Source organism: Phoca vitulina, unplaced genomic scaffold (genome assembly GCF_004348235.1).
Source record: "Phoca vitulina isolate PV1807 unplaced genomic scaffold, GSC_HSeal_1.0 scaffold20, whole genome shotgun sequence".
NCBI classification, from domain to species: Eukaryota; Metazoa; Chordata; class Mammalia; order Carnivora; family Phocidae; genus Phoca; species Phoca vitulina.
Genome location: NW_022589723.1, coordinates 23,876,982 through 23,903,825, shown reverse-complemented (window position 1 = coordinate 23,903,825; position 26,844 = coordinate 23,876,982). Strand labels below are relative to the sequence as shown.

At 35.9% G+C, this 26,844-nt stretch overlaps 1 protein-coding gene across 4 annotated transcripts in view; it reads right to left on the bottom strand.

The window, feature by feature from the left end:
• The window catches only part of TCF12 (transcription factor 12), a 372,079-nt gene that overhangs the window by 73,023 nt on the left and 272,212 nt on the right, over positions 1-26,844 (bottom strand). For all 4 annotated transcript variants that reach the window (XM_032417040.1, XM_032417042.1, XM_032417041.1 and 1 more), the window contains 2 exons: positions 10,344-10,479; positions 6,157-6,209 (listed from right to left, as the gene is read on the bottom strand). In XM_032417040.1, coding sequence (XP_032272931.1) covers positions 6,157-6,209; positions 10,344-10,479 — 189 coding nt within the window. The remainder of the gene's footprint in view (positions 1-6,156; positions 6,210-10,343; positions 10,480-26,844) is intronic.

Below are 26,844 nucleotides of genomic sequence, written 5' to 3'. Positions count from 1 at the left end.
AGCACTAGGATTCTTGCTAGCCTTAGAGGCCTCAGATAATTGTCTATAATCACTGTTAGCTTCCGAGTGACTTGCATAAGACCACTCCCTTTGAGAGTATTCTACTTGCTGCTCATCTTGCTTGCTATTTTCTTTCTTTTTCTTTTTTTTTAAAGATTTTATTTATTTATTTGACAGAGAGAGACACAGTGAGAGAGGGAACACAAGCGGGGGAGTGGGAGAGGGAGAGGCAGGCTTCCTGCTGAGCAGGGAGCCCAATGCGGGGCTCGATCCCAGGACCCTGGGATCATGACCTGAGCCGAAGGCAGATGCTTAACGACTGAGCCACCCAGGTGCCCCGCTTGCTATTTTTGTGGATAAACTGGAGATAACAGTCTCTCTATAGTTCTAACCCTTTACCTTTTTCTTACTGGCTTAGGTTGCCAGTAATCTTTTAAATGGTAGTTTTCCAAGTCAAAATTCACACTAATTTTTGAAAAGTCATTCGTAACAATATAAAATCCCATAAAAACTTGGGGAGAAATAAGGCATCATTTCCTAAACTATAGCCAATTACCAAACGAAAGGCTATGGAACTGCCTATCTGCAGCAAAGCAAAAAAAGGTGGATTCTAGGCTGCTTTGATTCACCTCAGAAGCCAAGTTCCTTACAGGGGTAAAGAGTTAGCAAAAAAAATTTCTTCTTGATGCCTGAGCTGGTAAAATACACTTTGAGAGTTTAACTACAGAGCAAAGAAACTATGTGATAAACTGTAATAGCTTTTGTGGGGAAAACATATACACACTCAAAAACAAAGGACAAAGTACAGCCTAGCATTTGATTAAGAAACAAACATTGTGTCATCGCCTATGTCTGGGACTATAAGCCAGTTACATTCAAAATGAATAATGAATACATGCCACATTCAAGATGTTAAAATTTGATGTTCAAAAGATGTTTTCAAGTGCTACTGAACAAGAACAAAACTTGAGGAAGAATTTGGGTCTAAAAAGGCATTCTGGAATTTGTCTATGTGTTTACTTTCTGGTGATAAAAATTTTGAAAGTGTCTTGCTTCTTTCTTATTTCAGAATTCTGCATATTCTGCAGCATATTAAAAAAAAGGATCTATGTCTGAAAATGCTAACAACAAATTAGGAGATAAAGAATAAAAAGCAAAGAAACTTCTTTCCATCTGAGAAATGCTTCAGAGGGGCATAAAGATGTTAAACCAATGATAAAAAAATACAGGGGGGGGGAAAAAAAACATACACTCCTGATAGTTGAGAAAGCAAAAATAAGTAGTATAAATTCTAGGCAGAATCTGATTCAACGAATTTTCTCTCCTACAGGTTCCTTTTCTGAAAATGAATGCTTTCTAAACAACAAGAGCAGCTACAATTTACCACTCATGTGCCAAGCACATACATTACATATGCAAGTCTAAGTAATGTAATGTAACTTTTTTTCTGTCTAACATTTATCCCTCCTTATGTTTTCAAACTTTTGCTTGCTTTTTAGCAACATTTGGTAAAAATGAAATGCTGAAGTTCTTTAAATTTCGGGCTGCAGTGGTAGGAACTAGAAAAAATAAAGAACCTTTATCAAGTGTCTGTTATATGCTGGGCACATGTTGGGCACAGGATACCTGCACACTAACATTTGAGAAGGGCATTATTTTCTCCTTGGTGTTCAGAAAACTTAAAAGCAAGTTCTCCAAGGCTTTAAAATAAAAAGCAGCTGAGATCAGGTAAAATCCATTATCTGCTGGACTGGAAAGTCTGTGCTTTTCTACATCATCCTTTCAGATGGTGACAGGTTCTTAAAAGAACAAAGCTAATTAAAAATAAATTTGATCAACAAAAACGTAACTGACAGAATAAACTATGGCTTAAATTTAATATACTAAACAGGATGTTTTATGAGTAAACCAAGATACGTAATAAGCTTTAACATTCAAAATATACAGAAAATGGTCCTTGTTATTAAATTAGGTTGTAATCTTGGCTGTATGTGTGAACTTAATATCTGAGTCTCAATTTCCTCATTTGTAAGAAGAGGGTATTAGTTATCTTAAAGAGGTGTGTTAAAAAGATTAAAGATTAACATAATACAGATAATGGTGAATACAGATCCTCATACATGTAAGTCCTACACCTCTGTGAGTCTGTAAAGGATGCTAACAAACACAGTACAAATGTTTCTTTCTTTTTTTTTCAGTTACTAGGAAAAAACCACAACTGCCCCCAATCCATATCCAGTGCTTAAAAATTTTCCTTAAACGTTGTATCTTAGTACAAATCTGATACAGATGAAAAACAAACGATGTACAAAGAAGAACAAAGACTAAAGTTACTGGTTAGAGAAGGGGAGAGGAAGCTCAGAAACCTTAAAAAAGGAGGAAAACACCTCACAAAGTCAAAGTACCATGCCTTCTGAAAGTCTCCCAGATAAACCTTAACAATTACAAATGCCGCCTATTATTTATCCGCCAGGATACTTTCGGACTTTATGCAGGGTAGACTGCTGTGACAGTTTATACCTTTTCATATCTGGACTGATTTTATATGTTGCCCAATCCTCCTCTGAGTGGGAAAGTGAGTCTGTTATAGGAAAAGTACAAAAGTTGTATTTGGTATAGAATCCAGTAATGCTGTACTTCTAGATGTGTCCTGAGCATATGTTTATTTTTTCACGTTTATGCCTTTTACCTGTCTGGTTCATCCTCCCTCTTCTCTAACAGAAGAATTGCTACTCATCTTTCTGGACACAGTTCAAATGTCAACTCCTGAGGCCATTAGTACTTCCCAAAGTAGGGTTAGTTCTACCTACCCTATGTTTCCAGAGTGCTTGGTATACACCCTTACTTGCCTCACTGCAATATAATTAATTCACCGAATGCTTGTTTCTCATACTAGATGGTTTTTAAGTTCCTTGAAGGTAATGATAGTGTGTGTATATGGTAGAATTTTCAATGTCTAAGCATCATTTCTAATGTTGTTGCTGCCAGTCTACATTGTCCGGTATTTCAACCTATCTAGAAAAGTAGTGGAAAACGTAATGTGCTTAAGGACACTTTTTTTTATCAGTAGAAAGGAAACTAGGCTCACTATGCTTTTTGGTTATGTATTGGGCACATCAAGGGTTTTTTTTGGTGGGGGAGGGGCACATCAGTTTTAAAACTGTAAGTACTTAGCATTTTTAGGCCTGAAAGGAAATTTAGATTTCTCACTTCAAACTTCCTAAGGGCTAACTGACAAGTCCAGGGTCATACAGTTAATCATTAACTGAGCCAGCAGATTTGAGCAGATCATTCTCTTAACCTTACTGACCATACTGCTTTAATAATGCCAACACAACCTTACTGGGCCTTTGTCCACAGATAGGAATTACCATTCAGTTGATCTGCAGAGAGGAATACAGTAGCTGAGGTCTGTGATTATGATACCTAAAGTTATATATATCATGACTTACAAAAAGAAAAGGCCTCTAACCAATGCTCTGTGGTCAATTAAGTAGATTATCAGTGTTTTACATGTTAAGTAACCCTGCCTACTGTTTTCTGTAGCAGTATGAGTAGTACAGTATTAACCTAGTTCTTCTACTGTTTCTTTAGTAAAGGTAACATGTATTTTATAGATGATTAAAGATATTTTGGATAAGCAGCAAACTGAAATCTGAGAGGTTACTGCCAAGTTTCTAGTTTCATTTGGGAAGTATGATATTCAAATGGTCATGAAATAAAATATACACAGTCCATTTTCATTTTTATACCTTTTTACAGTTCATATTGTTAAAGGTATATACATTGCATATATTTCAGTAAAAGCATTTCAATAGAAAACTGTAACTTTAAATTCCCATTTGCTTTAGATACTGAAAAGGTAAATACTGTAACCATAAGTATTCTCAGAAGCTTATTATTTTGGTAATATTTATCAAAGTATCATTTTTAAAGTTTTTAAAAAATTCTCTTTAAAAAACCTGAGATTTCAACATAGCATTTAATCTAAAATACACTTTCAATTAATTAAAATGCATTTATTCTTTATATATCCTTAATAACATTCAATATGTCTAAATACTATTTTCAGCATGGTTTCTAAACAGTGTATGTTTGATGTGGATGTTAAATATAGAATTGAAAACACTGAATTCTATTCTGTTCTGTACAAATACCTAATAAATCCTGAGTAAGGTAGTTAGTAACACAATATATAAGTAGGCTTGGCTTATGAAATTTCCTAATGGTTCTCAAAGAAATCCAAGTACAGAATTCAGTGCCTTCCCCTTCCCTGTGGCTTGTCCTGACACATGAGACAGCAGAGAGAACTACCTCCAAGTAGTGAATGCTGTTATGATTAGGGAATACTGGAGGGAATAATGGTTACCTCTTGTGTGTATACTCTTTCCAGGCTCTTCTATTTTGCCCTTTTGTTTTAAACATGAAAAAACTACGAAACACTGAAAATAGGTTGTTTCTTAAAATCAATGTCAGGCTAAGAGAAACAGGATGAATTTTTCACTTACAAATCTGATATTTTTTTTTCACCTGTGTAGTTCTGCTAAATATTAATATGCAATTTAACTTTTATTACTTTCATAGAATTATGGCAATAAATTACAAGAAAATTGCACAGTTACATGGTTTAGCAGTTCTGTCAGTTTTAAATATGATTTCTGTTAATCTAGCAGAAATCATCTGTTATACTGTTGAACCACCTACCCCTGCACAGCACACAACTGTTAAAATGTAAATTGCCCAACTATTTTTAGCTGTTGTTGAAAAAAAATTCCTGTCTTCGGGAATAATGATTTGAGGCATTGTGTTCATTTTGTTTATCAAGCAGCTATTCAGCCTCTAGTGGGCCCAAGTGCTTATGCAAGCAAAAGCTTTTAAGAATGCCTGCAGCTGCAATCCAACCTTCCAGGTAGGCTGCAGGTTCAGAGCACAGCTGCCCTAGGCTGCATAAAACTCAGATCCATCTGGAACTGAGTTTCAAAGAGGATTTCAAATTTGAGTTTTCATGTATCACACGAAAGAGAAGGCAGGGGAAGAACACAGGAAAGAAGGAAGGCAAACAACCAAAAAGATGATATCTCTACTTCAGCCTTAATAAAAAATAAAAAGCTCAGACCCATGCTGCTCCTTCTAGATTACTACTTGCCAAGCCGGATATTCCATTCAGCATATACTTCGATGAGCTGTGACTCATCCAGCAGCACCTGCGCCCATGTGTTAAGTACTGCCAAATAAAAGCCCAACATCCATTTACACAACAAAGAGATGTACCCTACAAGGCATGGGGCCTCAATCCAAAAGCCCCACTCCCCGTTTGTTCTAAGCCAAGAGAAAGGAGAAAAAAAAATCTTCCCTGCTCACACCAGAGATTTTTAAAATGTAGGTGGATTTATGATGTAGGTTCATTTACAAATACTTTTACTCTTTAAAAGAATAAAGTATATTTAATAGGACAAACACCCCTCCAGCATTAGATTATCACAGCCATTAATGATCGTTCACCAAACCTTTCCAACCTCCTTCACGAAAGCTCTTTATTCTCAAAGGATATATTTTTTGAGCAAAGGGGGATCAACAAACTAGTTGCTTGAAAGCTTTCCTGATGCTAGGCTGAAGTTAGGACAGGCTTAATGAAGGCTTTAAAATCCACAAGGGCTTCACAATGAACATCTGACTCGGTGATTTATGCATATTAATAACTTCAGTCCTACTGAGGCAAGCTGAGCCGAACATGTCCTCCGAATCTTAATGTCTTTAGCTCCACTGGGATTATTACAAATGTAAATTTCTAAGATTCTCAGCTATTAATCTCTGTCTGTCCTCCTGTTCAGCAACATAATGACTAATTAAACATCAAAAGACCTGTACAGGAGATCTTCTTTGACAGCTACCGGCCTAGTCTTCTTCCCAAGAGAGAAATTCAAATGACAGGGACACGGAGTAACAGCATATGAGTAAGCTACAAATTACTGCAGAGAAATCTGAAAACGTAACATTAAATGTGGATTTATCTCAATCAATGATTCCATTAAACAGTGAACAGTTACTATGTGAAGTGTGCCTGCTGACACCAATCGAAGATACCCTTACAGCCAGCAAATACTGAATACTTGAAATCGGTTTGTTTACCACCAAGTCAAAAAAATGGGTACTTACTGAAGAAGGCAAACCAGGAGGCACCTTTCTGACTTTCTTTGCTTGCAAAGGATCTGCATATGGAAAACAATATATTTCATCAGCATTTATATTAAAAAAGGTCAGACTTCAAGTGAACAGGAAAGAATTTCTCCTTCTAGTGCCTTGTTTTCCAGTACTTAGAAATAAGCAAGGGCATACAGGGATGGGGGTTTCATTCTTTCTAACTGGTTCCTGGGCAAAACAGTTCTCCTAATGAAGTGATATATTCTGAAATACATATCGCATAAGTTTAGGAAGATGAAGGCAAACAAAGTAAAACAAGAAAGAAAATAACAAACCAATAAGCATGTGTGAAGGGAATTTACATTTCTTAAAAACCCATTATGTGCCAGGCTCCATACCAGGCACTTTATATCACATATCTCACTTTCATTTGCAGAGGGCATTTGGTGCAACAGGTCACTTTAATAATACAACTGCTTAGGGCGCCTGGATGGCTCAGTTGGTTAAGCGGCTGCCTTTGGCTCAGCTCATGATCTCAGGGTCCTGGGATTGAGTCCTGCATTGGGCTCCCTGCTCAGCAGGAAGTCTGTTTCTCTGCTTCTGCCTCTCCTCCCTGCTCATGCTCTCTCTCTAATAAAATAAAATCTTAAAAGAAAAAATAATACAACTGCTTAACAGAGACGCAAATTTAGTGTCCACATCACATGAAGAATTAGGTTTAAAAGCATATTAAACAGACTGAAAGCTAATGCTGTGCTACAACTTACTAGGTTAAAAATTTAAATGAAAAATTATGCTTGTAATCATGTCAGAGAAATACCACATAAACTATTAAATACAGGCACTATTGTCATATACAATGTCATCTAGTATTCTGTAAGAACATTTACTGTTTACAATGCGTGGTTAAAACTGCAAATTCAGCACTAATTATTGTGTGATTTATCTGTGGATGTTTATATTATTTCAAAAATAACTAGAGAAAGCATATTTCTTTCTAAGACATAAATCATTTATTGACATAAATGAGAACATGCGTATTTTCACAGATACCTAATCAGCTTCACTTGGTATTTTAATTTTACTTATCTGTAAAACTTAAAATTTAAAACTTGTCCATCTTATTTACTGTAAAAAAAAAAAGGTGGTAAGTGCAGCTTTCCAATCTTACACAAATAATGGATGAAATTCAGGATTTTTCAGAGGGGTTCACTATTAAGAAGGCTGATATTAAAGTATACTGTTTTGCAAACTGTAAATATGAGAATTAAACAAGCATCCATTTTCCTGGGTCATAAATTATAGGACACAATAAGACACACAGTTGTTTAAGAAAGAATTAAATTCATTTTTTAAATTAGGGCTGGGCATCTTTAAATTTTATATTCTAGGAGGCTGCAAAGCTAATAAAGCATCTTTAGAAATAGCATGTGGAAAAATTTTATACAATAAAAAAGAGGGAAAAGCATTCATTACCATCTAAGTCCGTACACCAAGAGGCAGCCTATATTTCCTTAAAACAAAAATACCAAAGATAAACAACATCTGGCACACTCTATACTTATAAAACTTAGAAGCAAATTTTTTGTTCTTTGTGAGGCTTTTCTAGAACTCTTCATAACTAATAAATACAGTATCCTTTGAGCAAAAGCCACACTCTACACCAAGAGAGTTAACTGAACTGCTCCTAACAGTTTGGAGCTCATCAATCTATTTTGGATTAATTACTAGCAGAAGATGTTCTATTTAGTTTAGGACAGTTTATACCTCCTATGTGAATAGAAATGTTTCTTTTCTTTCTTTTCTTTTTTTTAATTGGGGGGGAGGGGCAGAGGGAGAGTGAGAGAGAATCTTAAGCAGGCTCCATGCCCAGCATAGAGCTTGACACCGGGCTTGATCTCACAACCCTGAGATCATGACCTGAGCCAAAATCAAGAGTCAGATGCTTAACCGACTGAGCCACCCAGGCACCCGGAAATGCTTCTTTTATATTTTTATCTTATCATTGGCTACCACTACACAATTATATCCATAATGTTGTATTTAAAAACATAAATTTGGGATTCATAGTTCACTTTTGAGGGGTTGCAAAGTCTAACAGTTAAGAGAGTAAGCTGGCTGGATTCAAATTTCAGCTCCTAATTTCAGCAGCAACAAATACAGCAGCTGTGTGAACTTGGGCAAGTTACTTTTAACCTCTTTGTGCTTCAGTTATCTAAGATGTAAAAAGAGGATAACACCTCTTAGAGTTATTGTAGTAAAGATAATACGTGAAAAATGTTCGGGGCAGTGCCTGACAGAGAGTGACAATAAATTTTAGCCATTATTACTATGTTTATATTAAATTATGTGGCAAAATATTATAAATTAGATAGCTAGATGCTGTTTTGCAGAATGCTGATTTCGTAAAGCATCCAAGTAGCTTGAGAACATACTGAGGTGGGTATAGATGATCTCTGAAGTCCTTTCAACTCTGAGATTTTATGAATAACTGCAATGCCAAGAAAGAGTGGCTGACTGAAAAATAACAATGAAGAATGGAATAATACTCCACTAAGTGGTATTCATAGAGGAAATGAGTGGGCTTCCCTTGGTACCAAGCCTTGGCTAAGTTGCTTAGCTTCCCGGGTCTTGATTCCTCATCTGTAACATGAGGTTAGTATTACAACCTCATAGAATTTTGTAAAGATTTTGTAAAGATATGGAGGAGACAACAGTATTTATCACTCATAATCAAAATGAAAATGAAGATATGTTTTAATTTCTGGAAAACTTGAGTTTTTATACCTCAACCCCAATTCCTAGTGAATCAATAGCTCATTTTCTCCCTGAACTTTTAGTAATATTATATTGGTCCATAATAATGCATTTTGACATAGTATGTGCTCACATAGCATACTAACAAGATATTTCTCTAGTGACATGACACATCTAGACTCAAATGAGTGTTCCTACCCTAACTTATTTGGTGGGAGACAAAAGTGAAGATGGAGAAAAGATGCTTTACAATTTATCATTTCTTTAATAACAAACATTATACTGGTCTAAATCATCTGGGCTTACTTTATTACACATACTAAGTCACCCATAATGCTGAGAGGTAGGCACATCTAGTCAGAGCTCTCTATGCCAAGCATGACCATCATTACCCTTTTATATACTCAAGCATACTCTAGATCCAGGGATGAGGGCTATTTCATAAAAATCTAGGTTTGATAGAAGGTAGATATATAAACTGAAGGCAGTCAACAAATATTTTTGGAATAAATAACTATGACATACTTTCTTTTAGTGGGCTATATTTATTTCAGAAGCTGGCCTATCCTTGATAGAAACATCCTGTACAACTTCAATTTTCTTGTGTAAAGGAAGATTCCTATAAAGGAATCACCAAAAATTCTCACATTTATATACTACCTGGATAAGGTGCCAGAGTATACCTGAGGCTTGCTGTAAGCAGCAATGCAAAACAGACTGGCCTGGTTAGGCTATGTATAAGGCATAAAAGAAGGAAGCTAAAGAAAATGAGGGTTCAAAACTTCATAGGTACCTAGTTTCCTTTTGAGGTGATGCTTTGGAATGAAACAGAAATGATGACAGCATAGCACTATGAATGTACTAAGTATCACTGACTTTTACATTTTAGTATGATTGATTTTACCTCAGTTTTTAAAAAAATGGGAGTAGAAAACTTAAAATGCAAAGAACACTGGATGTGGAGTCAGAAAATCTTAAATTTTATCTTGGGTAAACCATCTACTAATTATTTGAATGCGTCCTCTTGAGCCTCATTTTCTGTTAAATCTAGTATTACATCCACTGACCAGCAAGGCTGTTGGAACAATGAGATGACCAAGTATATAAAACACATAAAACACATTGTAAACTGTTCAGCATTATATCAATCTTAGTCAAAAATAAGGTGTTAATATTAGCCCATGACATTTTTATTGTAATAGGAAAAACTAGTCCCATTTTTCACTATTTAGTTCCTTTTATGATGACCAAACAAGATTATATTGTATTGATTATTAAATATCTAACACATACATTATTTTATGCAAATAAGCCCTAATATCAACATCATACCTAAGAAACCAAATTTCTACTAAATAAAAGTGCAGCCAGAAGACTAAGAGGTTAAAAAAAAAAAAGAAAAAAGAAACATTTGTAAGATAGGATTTGTTGTACAACACACTTACCAAGTGCTGCAGAGTCATGGAGTGGTCTTCTCCTGGAACTTGTGGCAGAGAATGAGTAGTATGGTGTTCCAGGTTTTCCTGAAGAAGACAGCTGTGCTGGGCTTCCAAGCCCCAGATCTTGTCTCAGGAGACTAGACTATAAAACAAAGCCAAGGAAACAAGTTATCATCTTCCCACAGATACCAACCCAAACCTGAAAATATCATCACTTCTGAGTTATTCAGATGGTTATTCAAAGGATGCTAGAACCTTCAACAATGCCTTGAATTTAAATGCATCTGATAAATATTTGAGTTCTATTAGACCATTGGTTTAAACCTATATTTTCTTTTTCCCTATCCTCATGCTTTCTAGTAATTATTCAGACCTATACAATCTTAAGGTTGAAAGACACTTTAGTAACTATGTGGTTCTACCCTTTAAGCATCAAGAATATTTTTGAAAAATGGCCACCAAGTCTTTGCTTGAATGCTTTCATGACCATACCAGGCAGTCAATTGTTCTTTTTCCTTTTCTTTTTTCTTTTAGGATAGCTTTCATTGTTTGAAGATTGCCAATATTGTCAAGACTAGCCATTCCTGTTTTCTTCAACTGTGTCACATGGCATGGGTTTAAATGTAATCCTCACCATCTCTGATATAAGACCTCTGGATTTATTTTCAGTTTGTCAAAGTGTCTTGTAAAATGGAATGGACGACAATGCCCCAGATGCGGCCTGATTAGTGCAGAGTCATTTTCAATACTGCATTTAAACAACCATTTGTGCTAGCTCATATTAAAAGGTTAGGAGTGATCACATGCTGTTACTCTTTACTGCATACGTTGCTATTAAATCCTGTCCCCTCCAACGGTTTCCTTGTTCAGTTGTGTTTTTTGGTCGCAGGTACAACAGTTAATGTTTACCCGATAAAATGCATCTTCTTACATTTTATCCATAATCATTCATTTCTGCCTTTTTTAGATTCTGAGTCTGTCAACCAATGCATTTGCTAGTCTTTCTAGTATTGGGGCACAAAAAATGGGATTAAAAAAAAGAAGACATCAGGATGAAAATACTGAGGAGATCCCTATGCTATGCTACAGTGACATGAGACTTTGTCAAGTGCTTCACTGAAATCCAGAGATTCAGCAGCCCTGACCTACTAAACCAGTGACCCTAACATAAAGCAAATGAAGTCAATTTGGCAGAATTTGGTTCCAACCTTTCTGGTAGCTAAGGGAAAAAGACCTCAACTGGAAAGGGTGCTGGATACAGTTCAGAGGATGCTCTCATGTGAAAAGAGCTATGATCCCTTTGATACATAGACTATCCTCCTACCCCATATTTAATACCTGCCATCACCATACTCTTAGTAGTTGTCCTTTTAGCCACTGATTATCACAGAGGTACTGAGAAATAAACCTCAGCTCTGGTTAGAAAAAATCAGCAGAACTCTGTAATAGCGGTCATAGTAGCCCAGTTCCTACCTCCATTCTAATAATCAAGAAAAACTCTCTTTCAGCTTATCACATATTTAATGATTTTAAGTAATTTTTGTTATGTTTTAGCTTTAAAAAATTGAGTTGGAATTCACATAGCATACAATTAACCATTTCAAAGTTTCCAATCAGTGACATTTGGTGCACTCACAATGTTATATGACCATCACCATCTAGTTACAGAACATTTTTATCACCTCCAAAGGAAACCCTATAGCCATTAAACAGTAACTTCCATTGTTCCCCTCCTCTAGCCTTTGTAACAACTAATCTCCTATCTCTATGAATTTACCTGTTCTGAATATTTCATATAATTTGGAACCATATGTGACCTTCCACTTCACATTTTTTTGAAGTGCATCCTCGTTGTAGTTTGTATCAGTACTTCATTCCTTATTAGGGCTGAATAATATTCCATTGTATAGATACACTACAGTTTATCCATTCATTCATTGATGGGACATTTTGGTTGTTTCAAGCTTTGGACTATTGTGCATAGTGTTGCTATGAACATCTGTGTATGGGTATTTGCCTGAGTACCTGTTTTCAATTCTTTTGGGTAATACTTAGAAGTAGAATTGCTGGGTCATGTGGCAGTTCTATGTTTAACTTTTTGAGGAACTTCCAAACTGTTTCCCACAATGGTTGTGCCATTTTACATTCCCACCAGCAACAGATGAGGATTCTAACTACATCCTTACCAACACCTGTTACTTGTTTTTTTTTAAATTATAGCCATCCTTGTGGGTATCAAGTAGTATCTTACTGTGGTTTGATTTGCATTTCCCTAATGATTAATGATGTTGAGTATTCCTTCATGGGCTTGATAGCCTTTGTATTTCTTTTTTAGAAAAATATCAATTCAAGTCCTTTGACCATTCCATTTTTGAATTGGGTTGTGTTTCTACTATTATACCGTAAGAATTCTTATACATTATGTTTTGAATACTAGACATTTATCAGACATATGATTTGCATGTCCCATTTTGTAGGTTGTCTTTCACTTTTTTTTTTTTATAGATTTTATTTATTTATTTGAGAGAGAGAGAGAGCACACATACAAGCAGGGGAGCAGGAGAGGGAGAAGCAGACTCCCTGCGGAGCAGGGAGCCCGATGTGGGGCTCAATCTCAGGACCCTGGGATCATGACCTGAGCCAAAGGCAGCCGCTTAACCGACTGAGCCACCCAAGGCACCCCCTGTCTTTTCACTTCTTAATGTCCCTGGATAAACACAAGTTTTTAATTTTGATGAAGTCTAATTTACCTTATTTTTTCTTTTCTCTGTTGTGCTTTTGATGTCGTATCTAAGCATCCACTGCCTAAGTCAAGGTAATGAAAATTTATCCCTATATTTTCTTCTAAGAGTATGTAGTTTTAGCTCATACCCAGATCACTGATGCACTTTGAGTTAATTTTTGTTTATGGTAGAAGGTAGGGGGCCAAGTTCATTTGTTTGAATGTGGATATCCAGTTATGTTAGCACCATTTGTTGAAAAGAATAGTATTTCTTTATTCAGTGGTCTTGGTACCCTTTGCTGAAAACCAATTGCTCATGGATACTTGGGTTTATTTCTGGACTCTCAATTCTATCCCATTTCTCTGTATGTCTACCTTATGCCAGCTCCATAGTGTAGCTTTGTATTAAGTTTTGAAATTGAAAAGAGTGTGTACTCCAACTTTACTTTTCTTTTTCAATATTGTTTTGGCTATTTGGGGTTCTTTGAAATTGCACATAACTTTGAGAATCAGCTTTTCCATTTATGTAAAAAGATACCACTGGAATTTTGATAGGGACTGCACTATGAGGAGTTTTGTCATCTTAACAACATTAAGTCTTCTGCCTGATGAACACTGAATATGTTCCCATTTATTTAGGTATTCTTTAATTTCTTTCAGCAATGCTTTGTAGTTTCCTGTATATAAGTCTTATACTTTGTAGTTAAATTTATTCCTAGGTATCTTATTCTTTTTGGATGCTAAATGGAGTTGGTGACTTAATTCTATTTTTGGTTTGTTCATTATTAGTGTATAGAATACAACTAGTTTTTGTGTGTTAATCTTCAATTTTGCAACTATGGCAAATTCATTTATTAGCTCAAAGTTTTTTTTAAAGATTTAATTTATTTATTTGAGAGAGAGAGAGCACACGAGAGAGAGAGAGATCACAAGCAGGGCGGAGGGGTAGAGGGAGAAGCAGACTCCCTGCCAAGCAGGGAGCCTGATGTGGGACTCGATCCCAGGACCCTGGGATCATGACCCGAGTCGAAGGCAGACACCCAACTGACTGAGTGACCCAGCTGCCCTTAGCTCAAATAGTTTTATTGTGGATTCTGTATATGTAAGATCACACTATCTGCAAATAGGAAAAGTTTTACTTCTTTCATTCCAATTTAGATGCCTTTATTTCTTTTTCTTGCCTAATTGCTCTGGTTAGAACTTCTAGTAAAATGTTCAGGACACTTGGGTGGCTCAGTTGGTTAAGCATCTGACTCTTGATTTTGGCTTAGGTCATGATCTCAGGGTTGTGAGATTGAGTGCCATGTCATGCTCTGAGCTGGGAATGGAGCCTACTTAAGATTCTCTCTCTCTGCCCCTCTTCCACTGCTCGTGCTCTCTCTCTCTCTCTAAAAAAAGAACTTCTAGTAAAATGTTCAATGTAAGTGGTGAAAGTAGACATCCTTGGCTTTTTTTTTTAAGATTTTATTTATTTGTGAGAGAGAGCATAAGCAGGGGGAGTGGTATGCAGAGGGAGAAGCAGGCTCCCACTGAGCAAGGAGCCCAATGTGGGATTTGATCCCAGGACCCTGGGGTCATGACCTGAGCTGAAGGCAGACGCTTAACCAACTGAGCCACCCAGGCATCCCTAGACATCCTTGTCTTATTCTCAATCTTTTTTTTTTTTTTTTAAAGATTTTATGTATTTATTTGACAGAGAGAGACACAGCGAGAGAGGGAACACAAGCGGGAGAGTGGGAGAGGGAGAAGCAGGCTTCCCGTGGAGCAGGGAGCCCGATGGGGGGCTTGGTCCCAGGACCCTGGGATCATGACCTGAGCCGAAGGCAGATGCTTAACGACTGAGCCATCCAGGTGCCCCCCACCTTTTTTTTTTTTTTAAAGTAAGCTCTACACCCAACATGGGGCTCAAAGTTATAACTCTGAGAACAAGAGTCACATGTTCTACTGACTGAGACAGCCAGATGACCCACCTTGTTCACAATCTTAGTGGGAAAGGCTTTCATGCTTTTACCATTGAGCATGATATCAGCTATAGGTTTTTCATAAATGACCTTCATCGAGTAGAGAAAGTTCCCTCCTAGTCCTAATTTGTTAAGTGTTTTTATCATGAAAGGGTGTTGGATTTTTTCAGATGCTTTTTCTGCACTGATTGAAATGATCAAATGATTCCCCCCCTTCATTCTATTAATAAATTACAATGATCACTTCTCATATGTTGAACTACTCTTGCATTCTTTTTTTTTTTTAAGGATTTTATTTATTTATTTGACAGAGAGAGAGCGAAAGAGGGAACACAAGTAGGGGGAGAGGAAGAAGAAGACTTCCCGCTGAGCAGGGAGCCTTATGCGGGGCTGGATCCCAGGACCCTGGGATCATGACCTGAGCCGAAGGCAGACGCTTAACGACTGAGCCACCCAGGTGCCCCTACTCTTACATTCTTGAGATAAAACCTATTTGGGTCATGGTGTATATTCCTTTTAATATGCTGCTGGATTTAGCTTGCTACTATTTTGTAAAGGATTTTTACATTAATATACAAAAAAGATATAGACCTGTAGTTTCCTTTTTCCTGGGATATCTCTGTTTGGCTTGTATCAGGGTAATGCTGGCCTCCCAGAATGAGTGTTTAAGAAGGACTGGTGTTAATTCTTTAAATGACTGGTAGAATTCGTTAGTCATTTGGTCCTAGGCTTCTCTTTTTTGAAAGAATTTTTATTACTGATTCAATCTCTTGTTTTAGCTCTGTTTAGATTTTCTATCTCTTCCTGAGTTAGTTTTCATAGGGTGTATATTTCCAGGACTTTGTCCATTTCATCTGGGTTGTCTAATTTGTTAGCATACAATTATTCATAGCATTCCTTTATAATCCTTTTTATTTTTGTAAGGTTGGTAGTAATATTCCCTATTTTAATTTCTGATTAGTGATTTGACTCTTTTTTTCTTAGTCAATCTAACTAAAGGTTTGGCAATTTTTGATCTTTTCAAAGAACCAACTTTTGATTTTGTTGATTCTGTTGTTTTTTTATTCTCTATTTTTAAAAATTTCTGCTCTAATCTTTATTATTTCCTTCCTTCTGCTGGCTTTCAGTTTAGTCTGCTCTTCTTTTTTTAGGTTCTTATGGTATAAAGTTAGGTTACTGATTTGAGATCTTTTCTAATGCAGGCATTTACAACTATAAATTTTCCTCTGATCACTGCTTTCATTGCATCTAATGTTTTGGTATCCTGTCTTTATTTTCATTTGATATTTCAGTTTTTTTAAAAAAGCCTATTCAATAATCATTACAATCTTCAGAAATGCTTATAATCAAGAAAATTTTTTCAGACTCATCAAAAGGTAAATTCTTCTTTGAACAGAGTTGGTATCTTCCTTAATAAAGAGAAGTGAGGAAAAAGATTTCAAACACCAGACAATATATATGTGTACATGAAAAGACTACCTAATATCAATATAATTATTTAGTGTTTATTTCACAAATTTCAACAGATATGAGGCTCAAGAGATTGGAAAAGGAAGGTGTGATTATCAGACATAAAGGAGAAACAGTTCCCCTTAAGATAATAACCTCCAGAAGAAATGTTGAAATTGAGAAAATATACATAACACATGTATTATTTCTATTTCTATAAGAAACCATTAACAGTGACTCTCCTGATTATGTTACTTGCGTGAGTAGTGCGACCCAGGAATCATCAAGTCTCCCACACATTACACTGAAATTTCCATTGTCACACCTGTTTTGTCTTTCTTTTTTTGCCATGCTAGGCACATTCTACATACTTAAAATAGCAATCAGAATATGGCTCATAGCATGCTAGATGGAACTTATTATTACCAACATGTTTGAGGGCAGGGGTCATGTACCTTGAAATTTTCCTCTAAACATCACTAGTCTTTTACTAAGACGTTCCCTGCTCAGTGTAAAACTTACTTTCAGGATGGCATGCTTTGAGGCACCTGCTGTATTTGTTATATCATGTAGATTTTCATGTAGAAGGAAGGCACAAAAGAAATTGGTCATTTTACAAATATAAACAAACACCTGAAAGGAGATGGGCATTCACAGGTCTCTTAACGGTGCTCCTTACATTTCCCTGGCACATAAATTCTCATGGGCAAGTAAGATGATGATTTACACTAGGGGTCAATGAATCAAGGCCTGCAGGTCAAATTGGGCCTGTTTTCGAAAATACTTTTATTGGAACAGTCTCATCCATTCATTTATGTATTGGCTATGGCTGTTTTCATGCTACAGTGGGAAGAGGTGAGCAGTTGCAATGGAGAATGTACGGTTAGCGAAGCTTAAGACATTTACTATCTGGCCCTTTTTGGAAGATGTTTATTGACACCTTATATAATGTTCTGGTGGAGGGACAAAGGACTAAGTTTGGAGGATGGTGAAGAAGTCTGTCTGTTTAAGTTGTAAGATAAAGACAGAAATTTTCAGATGAGTAAAATGTAGCCACTGAATTACTTCTTCAAAGAAGTCAAATATAGTTATAATAAAGACTAATAGAGGCATAAAATAATCTAAATGGTAAATAGGAAAATACATTTCTTATATTCCTAAAAGTAGGCAGAATGTCTACAAAAATTTTGATGTCCTAGAAACAGCATGGGCTTTGGAATTAGCTACCCTGAGTTCAAATCCTGACTGTTATGATCCTGGGCAAATTATCTAACATTAATGAATTAGTTTCCCTTTATATAATGGGCATATTACTAATTCGCTCATAGGGTTGCTAGGAGAAGTAAATAAGGGTTAAGGAAAAGTGAGTAGCATGGTTTTAGGCCCTAGTGAAAATAAAAAACTCAATTTCATTTTTTTCTTTCCCATAGATAACCACATTGTAAGGATCACAAAAGAATGAAAATGAGGTGAATGACATTTTATGTACTGTTTCCTGGGCAGAAACTATCCTAAGTCAGGAGACCTTGTCTGCCCTGAATCCAAGCTGGCTGAGTTACAACTCCCAATGGCTATAGTAAGAAAGGATGTTGGAAATCAGAAAGAGAATGGACAGGCCCCTAGAGAGAGGGTTGATAATTAGAGGCTAAATCCAGAGGAGTGTGACAGATTCAAACTATATCAATCGAGATCAAGAATAAATAGAAAACTGCCAACTTATTCTGAAAATGATTCAGATGTGTGTTTGTGTGTATAAACTCACATACAGAATACAAACATATACACATACTGAGTGAAAGAAAAGGAATGTGTATGTATAAATGTGGTGAAATATTGATGAAACTTCATTAAGAGTACATGGACATTCACTGTATTATTTTTGTACCTTTTCTGTGGATTTGTAATTTCTGAAAATAAAAAGTGGGAGAAAATCAGAATAAATATCAAGGATTGACTAGCATACTTAAATATGTACCATCTCAGTTAATATTTACTGCTATCTTATTATTATATAAATTATATGTTATACAGATAACAAGTAGTAGAACCCTACTTTGAATCTAGGTCTGTTTAAGAGGCTCTTTCTTCAATACAAAGAAGACTTCTACGATAGTCCAGGAACCTAATACCTAATTGCCATTTATAAGACTGTTAACGTGAGAAAATAGAAGTGACCTATAAATGACTTTATGGATTACAATCCTAAAACTGTATTATCTATACAACACATACTGGTAGATTTTGCACATATGCGTGAAATAAAGGAAGAAAAAGAAGAACAAGTATTTTTAGGAGAAAACTTTACTTGTTATCAATTTTAGTGTTGATAAACCTTTCTCTTTACTATAGATAAATACGGAGATATGGTTAGGAAACATTCTGTATTTTTGTTCCACAGTGAGTATTAACACCAAAAAACCCCCTAGATGTTCTTCACTCAGCTGCCCTATTCATAGAAATAACCACGTCTCCCTGTTCAGTCTGTATCATGATTTATATGACAAGGCAAAGTAAATGTAGGAGAAATTGTTTCTTTTTAAGAACACAAGATGATATTTTATCCTGTTAATTAAAATGAATTGTTCAGTACTATAAGAAATACAAAAGAAGTTTAAGACAATGTTTTCTCCACAAGGATTTGATAATCTAGGAAATAATACCCATGAAACTAATGGAAAATGACTAAAAAATCAAGGGCTAAACTATATGAAGCCTAACACCTTGATATTCTATCACTAATAAAAATATGTATATTTCTTTTATTTGATTCTTCAAACATTTTGGTAACACTAAAGCACAAATAATAAACTATTTTAGTTTTTCCCCCTAAAATAAAATTACATATCCCCTCATATTATTGATTTTCCTGCCTGCTTAAAAACAAATGAGAAGCATTATTGATTACTACTGATCTTGTCCTGGAGGTATCTCAGGCAAAAAGAATACACAATCCCTGAGGATACAGAACTAGGCAAAGCAGTTTTATTCTGCTGAGCTGTCTTATTCAAGGCAGAATTAGTTTTCTGAAATGACAGAGTGCTAAATTTCTTAACACAGGCTTAGAAAAGAATCTTTTTAATAGTCATCTAGAACTTCAACTGTGAAAAATATATCTAATTACTGAAGAATAATCAATGAAGGTTCCTCCCTGGAACACTAATATAGCCTAGATTATTGTAATAAAAACTACAGTAAGTTTCATTTTATTTTTTATATTTATTATTTTCTAAAGTTTCATTTTAAATTATGTATGACAAACCTTTAGCCTGTAAATAAAAATCCCCATTTCATATGGAATTTTAGTAGCCTATGTAATATAGATATATATTTTCACAGTTCTCTCTCCCTCTTCAAGTGCTTGAAAAACCGACTCTGAAGTGTGAACTTGAAAAAGACTATTCAGTGTAAATCTTCATGATGATACTGACTAAAAAGTAAAGGAGAGGAATAAAGTAGTGAGCTTGGCCAACATCATTTATTGATGTAACTTCTTAAGTATCTTGGAAGGTACTCTAAATGTGATTTAATAGGAAATGCAGAAGAATATCCTATATAAGAATGGTGGGGCTCAGTAGCCCAGAGGATTCAGAACCACACTGCAGTAATTTGGATATTCTTTACCCTTAAAATGGAAAATGTTTGAAATCTTGATAAACATAAACATGCTTCCTCAGAACTGCTTTTTACCATTAAATGGCTTGGCCCCCAAACAGTACTAAATATACTTTGATATCCATTCATAACTTCAGATTAAATAAGGACCTAATTAACCCTATGTCAAAAACTGTAACTCATCAGTGATTTGTTTTCTAGAAAAATAAGATGCACAGTAACTAATGTTATAGTCACACGTTGCAAAAAATTTAAAATGTTTAACACGGACTTAATGGAATCTCTGCTGTGTACTTTCTACACAGTTCTTTAATTTCATGCCTATGTTACAGCCCTGAAATGGTATGCAGTTTTAATATATAAAGGCAAGCAGCTGTTCCCAGATTTGTCTTTTTAAAAGGGGGGTATACTAATTAAAGAGGTAAAAAAGTATAAAACACAATCATGATAAAATAGAGGACGCAAACTGTTAAAATTTCTCAGTTGAGTTCTTTACTGTATCATATGTTTGTCACTGAGGGATGAAGAAACAAAATTGTTCTAAGAGCAAAATCAGTGTAGTATTGCCGTATTTGTAACTGTTTTGTTTTTTTTTTAACCCGAGAAACATCACAGTACAGTTTAGCTGTAAGTCCACTTGAAGTTTCAGGGATTATGACAGGGAAACTAGAGAGTGACAAAGAAGCCTCTCACAATCAAATAAAAAACTCAGAGGATAAAAGGAACTAGGGCAAAATATAAATGTAGGGCTTTCATACTGTATCAGTCTTCTGTTAATTTTTTACAAATAATTAAAAAACAGACTGTAATAAATTTTGAATTTGGAAAACACCGATATTTGTGAAATAATTGTATTATGATGCAAATTCATTTTCATTGAAATTCTAGGGATATGTTAGCAATTATCAGCATGTTGTTAAAGAATTCTATCCTGAGAATCTCATTAGATAGTGATGCAAACTACAGTTGTTATCATTCTGAGAACAAAGGGATCTTGAATGAGTAATCAATAGCAACTGGCAGAAAATGAGACATTAATTATGATCCTCTCTAGTGTTTTGTCTAAGGCAAGATTTCATTAAATGCTTTGTGCAACCTGAATAGTTCCAAGTCATTACCAACACTTTGGACAATACATTAATTGAGGGGGAGGGGGACTGAACGGGGAAACAAAGTAAAAGAAAACCTGAGATGTTTCCATTCCTTCCCCCAGGTCAATAAAAACACACCAACCACCACTACCCAACTGTTAGGCTTGTTCTTTTACAAGCCCCAAATCTTACAATCTCAACATGGTCTCTTGAAAATTTAATTATCATTTTCTATACTTAAAGTGTCAGGCAGGTTTGAGAAGATAATGACAGTCATCCATCAAATGCATGCTGCCAAGACAATCAGCCCAATCTTTAAGAAACTACCTATGTACAATTAAATTAGTAAAACATGGTAATCTTAGCAGTTTAAATTTCCCAATCTTCTTTAATTATCAGTAGCAGAGGGAAATTTTACCATCTTAATATTTCAGTTTCACTAATTTTTCTCTGAACTTTTCTCTCAAGTCCTGCATCAGCCAATGAAAAGATATCGAGTAGGAAGGTGTACGGTATAGATCAATAAAGGAAGAATTTTTGGGTATAAAAAGAAGAACTATGATGAAAACCATTAAAAAACATTTTAATATATCCAGTATTTAAATAATTGCAAATATGCAATGAGAATGACTTTCTTTTAGGTTTTTATAGGTTTCCATTAAGAGAGTCCCTACTTTCAAAATGCTATAAGGGATTTCTTGAAAGTAAACTTTTTCTGAAGTTTGTAAGTAAGCATACTCTAAGCCCATCTTCTTCCTAAATGAGCAGTTTTTCTGAATGTGTGAAGTTAGAAACTTGCTTGCTAAATACAATCCTCTGAAAGTCTTCCTGCAAAGTTACCAGTGTGCCTTTGAACCCTTTCTTTTGTGAATAAAAAGAAGCCTGCTATGTGAGGTGCTAACCAACATTAGAAGAACAGGAGATAAAGAAATGTCATTTCTCTTTGGCTTTTGTGGAAATGGTATTATGTAGTCCTAAGATTTTCAGCAGAGTTCTGATACTTAGAAGCCACTCCTTTTCCCTTTAATGCTAGCTTTCACATCTTGTAAACGACTACCACCTCTTCTCAATCCCTTGCATTTTGAAGAATATAATTAAGACTAACAAAATACAATACAGTAGTAGGCATATAGTTAGGTATGCAATACTTTTTGAACTGAAACATTCTGTACTGGAACATCTTCTAAAAGTTAAGCTTTTTATTTTGGGAATTTTCAAATATAAACAAAAACAGAAAAAGAAAACAGTATAATGAACCTTCCTATACCTTTCACCCAGCTTTTTTTAGAAAAAGGTTTTATTTATTTGAGAGAATGAGAGAGAATGAGAGAGAGCTCAAGCGGGGAGGAGCAGGCTCCCCACTGAGCAGGGAGGCAGATGGGGGGCTCAATCCCAGGACGGTGGGACCATGACCTGAGCTGAAGGCAGAACTTAACCAACTGAGCCACCCAGGCATCTACCTTTCACCCAGCTTTAACAACTGCCAACATTCTGCTGTTCCTGCTTCATTTATTCTGCCATCTCTCAGTTCTTGGTATGGCCCCCACAATTGACAGCGATATCTTATAGTCATGTAATGCCCAGTCTGTGGTCACCTCTTTTGTCATTTTTTTTTTCCTGAGATGGTGTCTAATCTCTAGCCATTATTTAATATACTCTTTTCTCCTGAAGTAAGTTTCCAGAAGAACAAACTGACTTAAACAATTTTCCCAAAGAGCACTGAGTACCACCAGAAGTATAATTAGCAAGTTTTATGGAGACAATAGAAACAATGAAGTTTTTCCCCTGCCAAGTAACCTCTGCATCATCTTTCTCTGGCCTTTTAACAGAAGCAGGAAATTATACTTGCCTACTGCCTGATACTTGACGATGAGAGTTTCCTTCCATAAAATAATTTATTTTACCTTTGTTCCAAACTCAGAAGCTCACTCTGCAGGTAGCTGATGGCTTATTACCCTGGTTATATTTCCTTCCTAGATCACAGAATTAAGATTCAAAGATTTTCTGAATACCCACCAAATACCAGTAAGCACAGCCCCTTCACAGGCTACTTCATGAATGAATCATCTCTTAGAGAGCTTCAACACTGATCCATAGCCACTTTTATGTCTTTTTAACACTCATGACCCCCAACAATCCTCCCATCACCATCAACTAATCTATTGCCAAAAGGATGCTGTAAGTACTGGAAACCACTTGACTCCTGCCCATTTTTAAGTCCAATACTCAACTCTGACATGACCTATTCTTATAACACCATTGCTCCTTATTGCACTTGTTCTTCTGTCTCAAGATATTCAATATCTTGACATTTTTTCCTCCCCCAGTCCCAAAGTTTACTCATGGCCTCACTTCCTTCCTTTGAAAACTAGCCCACAAAATCTATTACTTTAACCATTATCTCATCACTACTTCAATTCTTCTATCCTTACCATTTACCAGCTATGAAACACTGGATAAATTACATAATCTCTGAGGCTTCAGGTTCCTCAGTTGTCAAATGGAAAAACACTAACAGCAACAACAGCAGCAGCAACAACACTTCTGTCATATGAAATGTCTGTAAGGTGCTTAGCACAATGCCTGGCACTAGTAAACGTATGATATATGCTAACCCTTATGTTTCGACATACCTTGTTTTATTGAACTTTGGAGATACTGCACGTTATACAGATTGCAGGTTTGTGGTAACCTTCTGCCAAGCAAGTCCATAGGCACCATTTTTGCAACAGCATTTGCTAACTTTGTGTCTGTGTCACATTTTGGTACTTTTTTTGAGAATTTTGGTAAAAATTCTTGCAATATTTCAAACTTCTTTATTATTACTGTATCTGTTGTGGTGATCTGTGATCAATGATCTCTGATGTTACTATTATAATTGCTTTGGGGCACCACGAACTGTGCCCATATAGGATGGTAAATTTATTTGATAAATGTTGTGTGTGTTCTAACTGCTCCACTGATCAGCCGTTCCCCCATCTCTCTTCCTCTCCTTGAGCCTCCTTATTCTCTGAGACACAACAATATTCAAATTAGGCCAGTTAATAACCCAACAGTGGCCTCTAAAAGTTTAGGTGAAAGGAAGAATGACACGTCTCTCTCTTTAAATCAAAAGCTAGAAATGATTAAGCTTAGTGAGGAGGGCATGTCAAATGTGGAGATACAAAGAAAGCTAATCCACTTGCACCAAACAGCCAAGTCCATGAATACAAAGGAAAAGTTCTTGAAGGAAATTAAAAGTGCTATTCCAGTGAACACATGAATGGTAAGAAAGCCAAACAGCCTTAATGCTGATAGGGAGAAAGTTTTGGTGGTCTGGATAGAAGATCAAACTACTACAAACTACAACATTCCCTTAAGGCAAAGCCTAATCTAGAGCAAGGCCATAACTCTCCTCAATTCTATGAAGGCTGAGAGAGTAAAGAAAGCTGCAGAAGAAAAGTATTAAGTTAGAGAAGCTGGTTCATAAAGTTTAAGGAAAGAAGCCATCTCTGTAACATAAAAGTGCAAGATGAAGCAGCAAGTGCTGATGTAGAGGCTGCAGCAAGTTATCCAGAAGATTTGGCTAAGATAATTAATGAAGGTGGCCACACTAAACAACAGATTCTCAATGTAAATGAAACAGCCTTCTATTAGAAGATGATGCCATCTAGGACTTTCATAGCTAAAGAAGAAGAGATATCAATGCCTGACTTCAAAGCTTCATAGGACAGGCTGACTCTCTTGTTGGGGGCCAATGCAGCTGATGACTTTCAGCTGAAGCCAATGCTCATTTGCCATTATGAAAACCCTTGGGCCCTTAAGAATTATGCTAAATATACTCTGCTTGTGCTTTATAAATACAACAACAAAGCCTGGATGACAGCCTATCTGTTTACATAGTTTACTGAATACTTTGAGCCTACTGTTGAGACCTGTTGCTTAGAAAAAAAAAGTAGCCTGTCAAAATATTATTGCTCATCAACAGTGAACCTGGTCACTCAGGAGCTGTGAAGGAGATGTACAATGAGTTGTTTTCATGCCTACTCACAAAACATCCATTCTGCAGCCATGGATCAAAGAGTAATTTTGACTTTCAAATCCTATTATTAAAGAAATACATGTCATAAGGCTAGAGCTGCCTTAGATAGCAATTCCTCTGATGGATCTCTGCAAAGTCAACTGAAAACCTTCTGGAAAGGATTCACCATCCTACATGCTGTTAAGAACACTTGTGATTCACAGGGAGAGGTTAAATTATCAACAGGAACAGGAGTTTAGAAGTTGATTCCAACCCTAATGGATGACTTGGAGGTGTTCAAGAGGTGTTCAAGACTTCAGTGGAGGATGTAACTGCAGATGTGGTAGAAAGAGCAAGAGAACTGGAATTAAAGCCTGAAGACACAAAGGAATTGCTGCAATCTTAAGATAAAACTTTAACACATGAGGAGTTGCTTCTTATGGATGAGCAAAGAAAGTGGTTCCTTGAGATGGAATCTATTTCTGGTAAAGATACTATGAAGAATGTTGACATGACAACAAAGGATTTAGATATTACAATAACTTAGTTGAGAGGATGGATTACAATTTTGGTAATCAAATCTTAAAAAAAAACCTGTTTAAAAACAATAAATAAAGATTTTATTTATTTATTTAAGACAGAGAGAGACACAGAGAGAGAGGGAACAGAAGCAGGGGGAGTGGGAGAGGGAGAAGCAGGCTTCCCGCTGAGCAGGGAGCCCGATGCGGGACTCAATCCCAGGACCCTGGGATCATGACATGAGCCGAAGGCAGACGCTTAATGACTGAGCCACCCAGGTGCCCCTGTATTATCACTATTATCATTAACTTATCTAGTCAAACATTTGCTATCTATGCTTCTACATTTAGTCTGCTGAGTACTACTGGAATAAAAATTAAAATACATATAAAACTATATAGGTTAGTCAACAGTTTCTGGTCTCTAACCTGAGGTGAATCATCAACACCTGGAAACCCTTTTACTACTTGTCACTAGAGAGCTCACAGAATTGAAAGAACATTTTCAGGTATTTTATTTCAATCAAACAACATATGCTCTAATCCCTCTATTATAAAAGTCTCAGTAAAGTGAATGTCTAGCCTATGCTTGAATACATCCAGTGAGAAGAAAGTCACTATCCACCAAGGTTGACTATTCCATCCTCTATACGATGAGAACATTCCTTCTTACATTAAGTTAAAATCGGGATTGCTAACTCCTACCCATCATCCAAAGTTTTAACCTTAAAAGTTACAGAAAAAGCCAAATTATGCTTCAAATATTTGAAGATGCTTCTCATGAAAGTCTTCCCATATGCTAGAGTTGCAGATTACTTTATTTGCAAGTTCTTCTCTAAGTCAGTTTTAGTTTACTTAAGCCTGTTTTGAAATGCATATGCTAGAGTGGTATACAGTATCAACTTCCTTATTCTAAATAATATGTTTCTAATAATTCAGCCTAAGACTAAGGTCTTTACTATTAGGCTTGCTGTTAGAAGAAATATCCAAATTGTTCTTTAAAACAACTAGCTTTAATTAAACCTCTTGGGGAAATAGGATTGGCTACATATGAAAGCCCCTGATTCTCTTGTCAGAAACAGATACCTGTGTAGGAAAAATTTGTGTTTTAATGGAAAATTATGCATTATCTGGGGTAGGGTCAGTTCTGTAAC